The sequence below is a fragment of the Nerophis ophidion genome, linkage group LG09 (genome assembly GCF_033978795.1).
Source record: "Nerophis ophidion isolate RoL-2023_Sa linkage group LG09, RoL_Noph_v1.0, whole genome shotgun sequence".
Taxonomy (NCBI): Eukaryota; Metazoa; Chordata; class Actinopteri; order Syngnathiformes; family Syngnathidae; genus Nerophis; species Nerophis ophidion.
In genome coordinates, this window is record NC_084619.1 from 69,871,302 (window position 1) to 69,885,237 (window position 13,936).

The 13,936-nt window shown below is 41.0% G+C and overlaps 1 protein-coding gene across 1 annotated transcript; it reads right to left on the reverse strand.

Moving 5' to 3' along the window:
* Positions 1-8,011: 8,011 nt before the first annotated feature.
* On the reverse strand, positions 8,012-12,674 carry hmx2 (H6 family homeobox 2). Its single transcript, XM_061909982.1, has 2 exons — positions 12,080-12,674; positions 8,012-8,999 (listed from the first exon to the last, which is right to left on the reverse strand). The coding sequence occupies exons 1-2, from the start codon at positions 12,369-12,371 to the stop codon at positions 8,485-8,487; spliced, it is 807 nt and encodes a 268-aa protein (XP_061765966.1). The 5' UTR covers positions 12,372-12,674; the 3' UTR covers positions 8,012-8,484.
* Positions 12,675-13,936: the final 1,262 nt, after the last annotated feature.

Genomic DNA, 13,936 nt, shown 5'->3' on the forward strand with positions numbered 1-13,936 from the left:
TAACAGAAAGCTGCCATGCAGGCTATTTCTTTCTTTCTTTTAAAAAAAAAATAGTGAATCAAAATCAATTATGAATTATTGACCTATTCAAGGCTCCAATTACGTCATATTGAATTTTCCACTTTGAGATATTTTGGGGGGCAAATGTTGCATATTTTGTGTGTGCCATATAAAAAACTGAGCTATTTTTTTTTTTTAAAGAAGGGCCTAAAACGAAACAAACAAAAAACATAAACAACAAAAAACTTATAATTGACGGATAGATCTGAAGTTGATCTCGAGACCATTGTGTTAAAAGTAAACAGCAAAAAAAATGTATAATTTTCTTTTTTAACACTTTAATGAGTAGGACACTTTTGGATCCCCAATTATTTTAGTGTGATTTGTTTTTAAGTGTCATTGCTCAAAAAATAATAATGGATCACAATCCAAAGTTAAAGGCCTACTGAAAGCCACTACTAGCGACCACGCAGTCTGATAGTTTATGTATCAATGATGAAATATTAACATTGCAACACATGCCAATACGGCCTTTTTAGTTTACTAAATTACAATTTTAAATTTCGCTCGAAATATCCTGTTTAAAAAGTCGCGGTATGATGGCGCTTATGATGACGCGTGCTATAAATCGTCTGCTTTAATCGCATAATTCCACAGTATTCTGGACATCTGTGTTGCTGAATCTTTTGCAATTCGTTCAATGAATAATGGAGACGTCAAAGAAGAAAGATGTAAATGGGAAGCGGTGTGTTGCGGCCGCTTTTAGCAACACCAACGCAGCCGGTGTTTCATTGTTTACATTCCCGAAGGTGAAGCTTTACTATGGAACAGAGCGGTCAAGCAAACATGGTCAACCGGCAGGTTTCGGTGAGAAACCTGCCGGTAGACATGAGCGGAGCTTGCGTCGTTCCTCGTGCACCTGTCAAATAGGCAGCTGCGAACTCTCTTGCCTTCTCCGACCGGCCGCCCCCGAACGTGGGATGCTTCCACCGTAAAGGAGGGGGGAAAAAAGCTCAGCCCGGCCCTAATGGCTGCCTTTGCTTCCCCTCGTCGAGAAACGTGGCTTCCCTCAGAGACACTGGCGGTCACGACACCCCTCCGACTTTCAGGTACTACTATATAATCTCACTAAAACACTAGTAACACAATAAGCAGATAAGGGATTTTCCAGAATGATTTTCCAGTAAATGTGTCTAAAAACATCTGAATCGCTCCCACTGCCCTCGCCTTTTTTTCCCTAGTCCTTCACTCTCACTTTCCTCATCCACAAATCTTTCATTTTTGCTCAAATTAATGTGGAAATCGTGGCTTTCTCGGTCCGAATCGCTCTCGCTGCTGGTGGCCATGATTGTAAACAATGTTCAGATGTGAGGAGCTCCACAACCCGTGACGTCACGCGCACATCGTCTGCTACTTCCGGTACAGGCAAGGGTTTTTTATTAGCCACCAAAGTTGCAAACTTTATCGTGGATGTTCTCTACTAAATCCTTTCAGCAAAAATATGGCATTATGGCGAAATGATCAAGTATGACACCCAGAATGGACCTGCTATCCCCGTTTAAATAAGAACATCTCATTTCAGTAGGCCTTTAAGGCTCCAATTATTATATAATTTAAATTTTTCCACCTAAAAAAGTTATTGGGTGAAAATAGGGTTAAAACTTGAATAATAATAAAAATTAAAGCTGCAAGCAGCGTTGGTCGGGTCCGCCTTTGGCCGCTGCCGCCGTGTCCCGAGTCCCGATCTTAGTCAGACCTACATAGAAGTTTTTGTTTCATCACTCTACGACATTCCTAACAGAATTTACAAGCAGTTTTGTCAGTTTTTTTTCTTAGGGGGGCGCTAGAACCCAATTGTCATTGTTGGGGTTTGTTTTTTTATTGGATGGCAATTTTCACCAGTCCTGATGTGTGTGTAAAATTTGGTGAGTTTTGAAGCATGTTAAGGGGGTCAAATTACAGATTGGCGTTTCTGGATGTTGTTGATAAATGACTTTCGCTTGGCATAGTATAGCTTTAACTTGCACTTTGAAGCATTTTAAGGGGGGCAAATATCAGTTCAAAGAGGCAAAAAAGGCATTTTTTGAAAATATTTTGTTTTGAAGTGAGTTTTTGCCAACTTCCTGTTGATTTTAGGTACAGAAGTGTTTTATTGGAGATGTAGGTCTAAGTCAGACCTACATAGAGGTTTTTGTTTCATGTCTCTACGACATTCCTAACGGAAGTTACAAGCAGTTTTGTCTGGGTTTTTTCCTAGGGGGCGCTGGAGCGCAATTTTGACTTTTGGATACTGAATGATTACACATTTTAAATTTTTTTTTTTGGACCAAAACCCTTTGGGGTCCCCGGGATCATAACTGAGTGGAGTCCTAAATGTATATTTTTTTTATTAATATATTGTATTGGTTTTTAAAATAAAAATGATGAAAATGGCCCCCGCTTGCTTTGATTTTTCAGTGCGCGGCCCCTCAGTGGAAAAAGTTTGGACACCCCTGCTCTCTAGTGGATAGTGCATATCTAACGGGGTCAACTATGTCATGTAAATAATGTATTTTATTATGTTTTACTATTATTATAATTACACACAATGAAGTTTGTTTGTTGTGTTTTCAATATCTAGAACTCTCTTGTCCCTCCTACTGCAATAATTGTTTGTGCGAGAGGTGGAATTGTCTCGTTAAGAACTTAACTTCGCTTTCTTGTTCTGTATTATTATATTCGTGTAGGGAAATGACCATTGGCAGAAAATTATTGGCAATTTTATTCTCTGTATTATCAGTAAAGTGCAGCCGAGCAAGCAACCCTTACACCCTTACATTTTTAAGACTTGACGGGGTCCCCGGGACCCCATTTTGAAAATTCCTAGCGCCAACACTGATGGAGTATTGGTGCGTGCAAAACAGCAGCAGGCGGCTGTTGCTTGCGGGCCGCTTCTAATACTAATCAGATATCATCCCGGGGGTCAGTAGATCATTCATTCGAGGATAATGCACACATTCCTCATTTGTTTTCAAAACGCTTACAAAAACCCCCTAGGAGGTGAGGGGAGCAGTGGGCAGCAGCGGTGGCCACGCCCAAGAATCATTTTTGGTGATTAATGACAACATTTTTTGCAAAACACAATATAGCAGCGGTTCTCAAATGCGGGTACTTGAAGGTATGCCAAGGGGTACGTGAGATTTTTTTACAAATATTCTAAAAAATAGCAACAATTCAAAAATCCTTTATAAATATATTTATTGAATAATACTTCAACAAAATATGAATGTAAGTTCAAAAACTGTGAAAAGAAATGCAACAATGCAATATTCAGTGTTGACAGCTAGATTTTTTTTTTGTGGACATGTTCCATAAATATTGATGTTCAAGATTTCTGTTTTTTGTGAAGAATGAAGTTGATGAATCCAGATGGATCTCTATTACAATCCCCAAAGAGGGCTCTTTAGGTTGATTATTACTTCTATGTGTAAATGTTTTTATTTATAATTGAATCACTTGATTATTTTTCAACCAGTTTTGAGTTATTTGTATGTCTTTTTTTCCAAATAGTTCCAGAAAGACCACTACAAATGTGTTATGATCCGCCAACCCGGATAATATATTATTTTGGTTTTTGAGTCCTTTTGTGTTTTCTGTTTGTTTTTGGACTCTTCCGATCCCTAGTTTAGCTCTTCCTGATTTATCTGGTTACCATGGTTTCATATTAGTTCCACCTGCTACTCGCTGTTGATTACTGCCAGTATTTAAGCCTGCCTTCTACCTCAGTTCAGCCTTGATCCTACCTGTCACGTGGTGCGTGCATAGCGATGCGCGTTTTGTCACCCCAAGATGCCAAAGAATAGCAGGTAGACGCTTGATTTAATACACAAAAATAAAATAACACTGGTACAAAAACAGATAAAAAGAAAGCGCGTGCCTACGCACGGGAAGCTAAGCTAAACTTTAGCACTGAGCCAAAAAGTCCAAGAGTAGCGTGCCAAGCGCACGGGAAGCTACGACAAAAACTTAGCACAAGAACTAGAAACCCACGTGAAAGTTGCATATCAATCAATGTTTATTTATATAGCCCCAAATCACAAATGTCTCAAAGGACTGCACAAATCATTACGACTACAACATCCTCGGAAGAACCCACAAAAGGGCAAGGAAAACTCACACCCAGTGGGCAGAGAGAATTCACATCCAGTGGGACGCCAGTGACAATGCTGACTATGAGAAACCTTGGAGAGGACCTCAGATGTGGGCAACCCCCCCCTCTAGGGGACCGAAAGCAATGGATGTCGAGCGGGTCTAACATGATACTGTGAAAGTTCAATCCATAGTGGCTCCAACACAGCCGCGAGAGTTCAGTTCAAGCGGATCCAAGACAGCAGCGAGAGTCCCGTCCACAGGAAACCATCTCAAGCGGATCAGCAGCGTAGAGATGTCCCCAACCGATACAGGCGAGCGGTCCATCCTGGGTCCCGACGAGCGGTCCATCCTGGGTCTCGACTCTGGACAGCCAGTACTTCATCCATGGTCATCAGACCGGACCCCCTCCACAAGGGAGGGGGGGACATAGGAGAAAGAAAAGAAGCGGCAGATCAACTAGTCTATAAAGGAGGTCTATTTAAAGGCTAGAGTATACAGATGAGTTTTAAGGTGAGACTTAAATGCTTCTACTGAGGTAGCATCTCGAACTGTTACCGGGAGGGCATTCCAGAGTACTGGAGCCCGAACGGAAAACGCTCTATAGCCCGCAGACTTTTTTTGGGCTCTAGGAATCACTAATAAGCCGGAGTCTTTTGAACGCAGATTTCTTGCCGGGACATATGGTACAATACAATCGGCAAGATAGGCTGGAGCTAGACCATGTAGTATTTTATACGTAAGTAGTAAAACCTTAAAGTCACATCTTAAGTGCACAGGAAGCCAGTGCTGGTGAGCCAGTATAGGTATATATGTATGTATATATGTATATAAAGGTATATACAGTATAGGTATATATGTATGTATATATGTATATAAAGGTATATACAGTATAGGTATATATGTATGTATATATGTATATAAAGGTATATACAGTACAGGCGTAATGTGATCAAACTTTCTTGTTCTTGTCAAAAGTCTAGCAGCCGCATTTTGTACCGCAAACAAAGGATCAAGGCTGGACTGAGGTAGAAGGCAGGCTTAAATACTGGCAGTAATCAAGAATAACAGGTGCGCGTCAACAGCGAGTAGCAGGTGGAACTAATATGAAAAATCAGGAAGAGCTAGGGATCGGAAGAGTCCAAAAACAAACAGAAAACACAAAAGGACTCAAAACCCCAAATAACAAAAATGAGCAATATTTCGCACTGTTATACAATTTAATAAATCAGAAATTGATGACATAGTGCTGTGTTTTACTTCTTTATCTCTTTTTTTCCCAACCAAAAATGCTTTGCTCTGATTAGGAGGTACTTGAATTAAAAAAAATGTTCACAGGGGGTACATCACTGAAAAAAGCTTGAGAACCACCGCAAAATAGAATGTGAGATATAACAGGATAATTTATACATTTATAATTTTTACCCCAAAAATTGACTGTGGGACCCCATTTTTATGTCTTGATGGGGACCCCATTTTGAAACTTCCTAGCGCCAACACTGATGGAGTATTGGTGCGTGCTAATACTTATCAAATATCATCCCGGGGGCCGTAGATCATTCATTCACGGGCCGGATCTGGCCCGCGGGCCTCGACTTTGAGCCCAAACAATAATTCAAACAAATGGGAAGCAACTCTGATCAATGACAATAATGTTTGTGTCTCATTACAACGTTATTGCTGCGTGTTTTTTGTATTTTTTTTTGTAATAAACCTGCCGGTACAGTACACTAATAAATGTCCCCAGATCAAATATTGACAAGAAAAAATAAAATCCCATGTAAATGTTATTAAAGCTGTATCTTTTTATGTGTCAAATTAGCTTTTTTTGTCACGGAAAATGCACAAAGCGTGTGGGACTGAAATAGAAAATGTATTGAATGAAGTTCTTATTGTTCCTGCAGATTACAGTACAAACAAGGAAATGGTTTCCCTTAGATCAGGGGTGTCCAAACTTTTTCCACTGAAAAATCAAAGCAAGCGGGGGCTATTTTCCATCCATCCATCCATTTTCTACCACTTATTCCCTTTCGGGGTCGCGGGGGGGGCGCTGGCGCCTATCTCAGCTACAATCGGGCGGAAGGCGGGGTACACCCTGGACACATTCACACACTAGGGGCCAATTTAGTGTTGCCAATCAACCTGTCCCCAGGTGCTATTTTCATAATTTTATTTTAAAAACCAATATGTATAAAAAATGTACAATTAGGCCTCCACTCAGTTATGATCCCGGGGACCCCAAAGGGTTTTGGTAAAAAAAATATTTAAAATGTCTCATTATTCAGTATTATGTTCATTATTATTCAAGTTTTAAAATCTCCAGATCAATATTAGGGGGAAAAAAAAGAAAAAAAAACACAAAATATGCAATATTTCCACCCAATAAAATTATTAGGTGGAATATTTGAGATTATATAATAATTGGAGCCTTCATTTTGGATTTTGATTCATTATTATTTTTTACTTAAAAACAAATCACACTAAAATAATCGGGGATCCAAAAGTGTCCTGCTCATTAAAGTGTTGAAAAAATAAATAATATTTTTTTTTTACTGTTTACTTTTAGCACAATAATCTCCGGCTCGACTTCATATACCGTATTTCCTTGAATTGCCGCCGGGTATATAGTATGCGCCTGCCTCGAATTACTTCCCAAAATAATTAGCGCATGCTTAGAATTACCACCGGGTCAAACTCGTCACGTCACGAGTGACACTTCCCCTGTCATCATTTTCAAAATGGAGGAGGCTGATTTCAATCATTTGAAATCTCATAAAGGGAAGAACATTAAGAGCTATTCAGTAGGATTTAAGGTCCAAGCTTACATCACACTCAATTTTTTTACTGCATGCCTTTGGTAAGTGCCGGATTGAGAAGAGGTTTTAAAATAATTAGCGTATTGTTGATAATAGAGGTAAACTATTGGTATTGTTCATAATCAATAGCGCTTTTTCTATTGGTATTTGTATTGCTCCAATTGTAGTGTAAAAATGCTCATTGTCATTTCTATATTATTATTTATTTCACTAACTGTTTCTTCGCTATCACTTTTACGATCATATTTGTACATATCGTATGTGCTGGTGTTGTTCTATTGTTGTTGTTTTTTTTGTCTCTCTGTCTAATCCCCCTCTTACCTACACAATTTCCTCCTCCGTCTTCCTTTTTTTTTCCTCTTTCTATTCTCTCCTGCTCCGGACCGGCTGCACCAAATGATAATATAAATGCATTTAATAAACAAAAGAAGTATCCTACACTTCTCTTTTGTAAAGAAAAACTGAACTATATGATTTGCCTGAGAAGCTGGACAGGACAAAAAAGTAAAAAATAATAATAATAATAATAATAATTAGCGCATGCTTCCTTTACTGCATGCCTTTGGTAAATGCAGGAGTGAGAAGAGGTTTTAAATTAATCAGCGCCCCGGCGGCAATTCAAGGAAATACGGTATATCTTGTCAATTTTAAGTTTTATTGTGTTACGGTGGAAGAGGGGTTAGTGCGTCTGCCTCACAATACAAAGGTCCTGCAGTCCTGGGTTCAAATCCAGGCTCGGGATCTTTCTGTGTGGAGTTTGCATGTTCTCCCCGTGAATGCGTGGGTTCTACTCCGGCTTCCTCCCACTTCCAAAGACATGCACCTGGGGATAGGTTGATTGGCAACACTAAATGGTCCCTAGTGTGTGAATGTTGTCTGTCTGTCTGTGTTGGCCCTGTAATGAGGCGGCGACTTGTCCAGGGTGTACCCCACCTTCCGCCCGATTGTAGCTGAGATAGGCGCCAGCGACCCCAAAAGGGAATAAGCGGTAGGAAAATGGATGGATGGATGTGTTTATGTTTTGTTTTTGTTTTAGGCCCTTCTTTTGTAAAAAAAAAAAAAACAGCTGCATTTTTTTATATGGCAAAACACAAAATATGCAACGTTTTCCCCCAAAAAAATATCTCAAATATGAATATTTAATGTGATGTAATCGAAGCCTTGAATAGGTCAATAATTCAAAATGAGATTGATTTTGATTCATTATTATTTTTTTAAAGAAAGAAACAGCCTGTGTTATAAGAGCGAACATTGCAACAATTTCTTGTTACATTTCACCTTTTATAGCACTTTTTTATGTTTTTAATTTTTTTTTTCCATTTTTAAAATGTGCCGGTAAAAAAAATAACCCGTGGGCCGCACTTTGGACACCCCTGCCTTAGATGGAAGAATGAGGGGCTTTAATTGTTAAAACATAGGAGGATTGAAAAGTGATGTGAAAGGTTAAAAAAAAAAAAAAAGAAGTATAAAATTATTGATAATACACATGGTGTATTTAATACATATCGGGAAGCGTCATATTGAAGAAGAGTCCGCCATGTCAGTAGTCCACCTTGTTGTACAGGTTGTACAAAGGCAGGGCCGGCAGGTTGCTGGCCGGGTAGTAGAGGGGCGTCGGGAAGGCGATGGAGCGAGGCACCGGGACGCGCAGCAAGGAGCTGTCCCTGAAAAGCAGCGGCATGCCCACCAGTGTCTGCGCCGAGGCGTGCGCCATGTTGGCCGCCTCCAGCTCGGCGGACAGCTGCCGCTTCCACTTGTTCCTGCGGTTCTGAAACCAGGTCTTGACCTGCGTCTCGGTCAGCTGCAGGCTGGAGGCCAGGCAGGCGCGCTCCGAGCTGCTCAGGTAGCGCTTCATGTCGAAGGTGGACTCCAGCTGGTACACCTGGCTGCGGGAGAAGACGGTGCGCGTCTTCTTCTTGGCCGAGCCGCCCTGCAGGTGCTTGTCGTCCGCCCGCCGCTCCTCGGGGGACGCGCAGCCTCCGTCCTCATGCGCCTCCTTGTAGTCCTGCCTCCGGGCCAGACCCTCGGCGGCGGACAGGAGCCCCTTGGCCGCACCTGCCCGGAGACACACCTCGTTACCATTACGCGGGGAAAAAAAAAAAAAAAACACCCATCAAATTTACGCGGGGGGGAAAAAAAAAACATTCAATTTACGCGGGGTAAAAAAAATTTAAAAAAATTACGCGGGAAAAAAACAAAAAAACACCCATCAAATTTACGCGGGGGGGGGGGGGACACTCAATTTACGCGGGGTGTAAAAAAAAAAAAAATTACGCGGGGGAAAAAAATAATTCGCGGGTAAAAACAACAACATCCAATTTACGCGGGAAATAAATTTAAAAAACACCCAATTTACGCGGGAAAAAAAACACTCAATTTACGCGGGGTGTAAAAAAAAAAAATTACGCCGGGGAAAAAAAAAATTCGCGGGTAAAAACAACAACATCCAATTTACGCGGGAAATAAATAAAAAAAAACACCTAATTTACGCGGGAATTTTTTTTCTTTTACCCGGGAAATAAAAATAAAAAAAACATCCAATTGTCCCTCTCGGTGAAGTGTGCACTCTTGCACTAAATCGACCGTGACTTTTTAAATCAACCAGCAGCCCCACCAGCATATTCATCCAAGCGCCATTTAACGGCCAATTGACGAGCACTCTGCCAACACGTCCCATCAATTAGCCGCCTCAATTAGATCGCGAATATAAGCGCGCGCCGTCATTACTTGCCACCACGCACGCTGCTCGGGTCGTCACGAGGACCTCCACAATAAAACGCAGATCACTAATAAAATAAATGAAACCGATCAAAACAAGCCTAATAAAAAAAAAAACACTTTTTTTTTCTCCCCAGGCATTCAATCTAATTATAACCTGTCATAACAAGTGTGTGTAAGAAATGGAAATGCGCCCCCTTTGGTCAAAATTGATTAAAAAAGTAAATTAATAAATATGCCGAAAGGGACAAGCGGTAGGAAATGGATGTATATAGAGACATACTGTAATAACATGAAGTAAATAATGATTAAAAAAATATTTAATTACAAACAAAAAATTATTAACCGAAAGCTTACTTTTTTTATATTTGCATAGTTTGTATATATTATTCATGTTGTAGTAACAAATCTTTATATATCTAATTTTTCAAATGACCGCTTTCAAAACGGCGCCCTCTCTGGCCAACATATGAAATAACAAGTGTGTGTGAGAAATTGAAATGCGCCCCCTTTGGGCAAAATTAATTAAAATATATGTATATATGTATATAGAGACATACTGTAATAACGTGAAGTAAATAATTTACATTAATAAAACAATTATAAGCAAAAAATTGAAAAATAACTAAAGGCTTAGCTGTTTTTGTATGTGTATAGTATATATTATTAATGTTGCAGATACTAATCTTTATATATCTAGAAAATACAAGATTAGTGTGTGTGTGTGTGTGTGTGTGTGTGTGTGTGTGTGTGTGTGTGTGTGTGTGTGTGTGTGTGTGTTTGTGTGTGTGTGTGTCATTTTGCACTGAGAAATGTTGACTTCTAAAACAAGGCTGGATTTTTCTTAACTTTTTCATGTTGTTTTTTTTTTTATTTTCTCTCATTTTGTTTTTTTTTATATATAAATTTCAACATTTACAAACAGTTGAGGAACAATAGTCAAAATAAGTCCAACAACAGTATAAAACATTAGGAAAACAGTACAAAACCGCGCCTTTTTCACGCTTTAGTTTGAAGTTACAACTTCTGACGTGTAACCGAGTAAGATTGTCATGTTGTTATTTACTTTTATTGTCAATTTGATGATTATAAAAAATAAAAAAAAAACGACCAAGCCATTATAAAAACCCTCTCACTCCCCAGGAAATCACTCTAATTATAATCTAAGTCAGTGGTTCTCAAATGGGGGTACGCGTACCCCTAGGGGTACTTGAAGGTATTTTTTTTTAAATATTCTAAAAATATCAACAATTTAAAAAAAAAACATATTTATTGAATAATACCTCAACAAAGCATGAATGGAAGTTCAAAAACTGTGAAAAGAAATGCAACAATGCAATATTCAGTGTTGACAAATTTTTTTGTGGACATGTTCCATAAATATTGATGTTAAAGATTTCTTTGTGAAGAAATGTTTAGAATGAAGTTGATGAATCCAGATGGATCTCTATTACAATCCCCAAAGAGGGGACTGTAAGTTGATGATTACTTCTATGTGTAGAAATCTTTATTTATAATTGAATCACATGTTTATTTTTCAACAAGTTTTTAGTTATTTTTATATCTTTTTTTTTTCCAAATAGTTCAAGAAAGACCACTACAAATGAGCAATATTTTTGCACTGTTATACAGTTTAATAAATCAGAAACTGATGACATAGTGCTGTATTTTTTTCAACCAAAAATGCTTTGCTCTAATTAGGAGGTACTTGAATTAAAAAAAAATGTTTACATCACTGAAAAAATGTTGATCTAAGACAGGGGTAGGGAACTTGTGGCTCTAGAGCCAGATGTGGCTCTTTTGATGACTGCATCTGGCTCTCGGATAAGTTTTGGTTGACATTGCTTAACACGATAAGTAATGAATAATTCCACTGGTGTCAAAAATAACATTCAAAATATAAAGCATTCTCATGCATTTTAATCCATCCATCCGGTTTCTACCGCACCTGTTCAAGAAGTTGCATTAATGCTACGAAGGATTTTATTTATTGTTGGTTAGCTTCAGAATAATGATGTTATTATTCATCCATTTCTACCGCTTATACTCCAAAAATGTTGGTCTTGCTTAAAAATGCAGGCATATTCAGTCTTAAAAAAATAAAAAAGTATATGGCTCTCACGGAAATACTTTTTCAAATATTTGCCTCTCTCAGCCAAAAAGGTTCCCGACCCCTGATCTAAGTCATCCTCTCTTTTTTTTTCTGCACTTATTAGTAAATATTTATTGTCAAAGAGAGTCAAATTCATTTTTTTTTTAAATCTGTGCAAAAATATCTCCTGATATTTGCCTATAAAAGTGCGTCTTTAGTTCCTAATAACAAAAATAATTGTCATCGCCAAAATGATCATCAGAAATACATGCTTTGCGCTAACTAAAAGGACAAGCGGTAGCAAATGTAGGGCTGGAATAATCACCTAAACATGAGAAGTTGTGTTCCCGGTGAGCCGCTGGTTCCGAGCAGGAGAAGCAGTCCGCCGAGTCCTCCCCGCCGCTGCAGTCTTCCTCCGAGGACACCGACAGCGTCCTCCTCCGCGGCGGGGCTCCGGTCGTCGCCGCCGCCGCCTGCACCGCCGCCGCATGCCCCTTGGAGAGCTCCTTGGTCCCGGTGCGCGTCGCCTGGACGGGCGTGCCCAGGATGGACTGGATGGTGAAGCTGCTGACGGGCCCCGACGCGCACTTGCTGCCGCTGACTTGTGCGCCGCTCATGGTCGCCTCATAGCAGGGACAGAGTCCTCCTCGCAGCCTCGGGTTGTCGCGCCGGTGCCAAGAAGGGACAAACCCGCATCTATCAGGGCCTCTTTGTCCGCTCGATTGCAGGCTTTTACTCTCAAGTTGGGAGTTGGGAGATGTTTTTTTTTTGTTGTTTTTTTTTTGTGCAGCTGGGAGAAGGTGAGGGTTTGTTCCTGGGACTGCCTCCTCCTCGCAGCCGCCCAGGCGCGGTGCCTCATTTGCATGAAGGTAAGCTCCTCCTGGACCAATCACAGGCGGCGTGGCCCCGCAAACTTTAAACTCACCTTAGGAGAGAGAGAGAGGAGGGACGTCTGGTGGGTCTCAGAGTCAGAGTCCAGATCTTCAACCACTGGGATAATATCAATCAATCATCCATCCATCCATCCATCCATCATCTTCCGCTTATCCGGACTACTCGGGACATGGCATTTAGGTAAAAACATGATTTAATTTTAACTAAAAAAAAATATACAAACAAAAGTAGCTCACAGCGGAGGCACAACTTGGGCTAAAGAACAAAGCTAACGCATATACGGTCCATCCATCCATCCATCCATTTTTCTGCCGCTTATTCCCGTTCGGGGTCACGGGGGTCGCTGGCGCTTATCTCGGCTACAATCGGGCGGAAGGCGGGGTACACCCTGGACAAGTCGCCACCTCATCACAGGGCCAACACAGATAGACAGACAACATTCACACACTAGGGACCAATTTAGTGTTGCCAATCAACCTATCCCCAGGTGCATGTCTTTGGAGGTGGGAGGAAGCCGGAGTACCCGGAGGGAACCCACGCATTCACGGGGAGAACATGCAAACTCCACACAGAAAGATCCCGAGCCTGGATTTGAACCCAGGACTGCAGGACCTTCGTATTGTGAGGCAGACGCACTAACCCCTCTGCCACCGTGAAGCCAGAACATAAATCAAACAAAACTTACTTGGCATGGCATGAAGCACGAAACTATGGCAAGGCATGAAACAAGTCAGCACAGGGCGACTGACTGGCAAAGACGAGCTTAAATGCTGCCTCTGATTAGTGCTCGGGAAGCAGCATTTTGTCCACCAGAGACAGGTGGACAAAATGAGTAACCAAAGAAACCAGACAAGGGAGTGGAAAAAAATAGGAACTTATTCCGCTTATCCCAGGTCGGGACTAAGCAGGGAAACCCAGACTTCCCTCTCCCCAGCCACTTCGTCTAGCTCTTCCCGGGGGATCCCGAGGCGTTCCCAGGCCAGCCGGGAGACATAGTCTTCCCAACGTGTCCTGGGTCTTCCCCGTGGCCTCCTACCGGTTGGACGTGCCCTAAACTCCTCCCTAGGGAGGCGTTCGGGTGGCATCCTGACCAGATGCCCGAACCACCTCATCTGGCTCCTCTCCATGTGGAGGAGCAGCGGCTTTACTTTGAGTTCCTCCCGGATGGCAGAGCTTCTCACCCTATCTCTAAGGGAGAGACCTGGAAACTCATTTGGGCCGCTTGTACCCGTGATCTTATCCTTTCGGTCATGACCATAGGTGAGGATGGGAACGTAGATCGACCGGT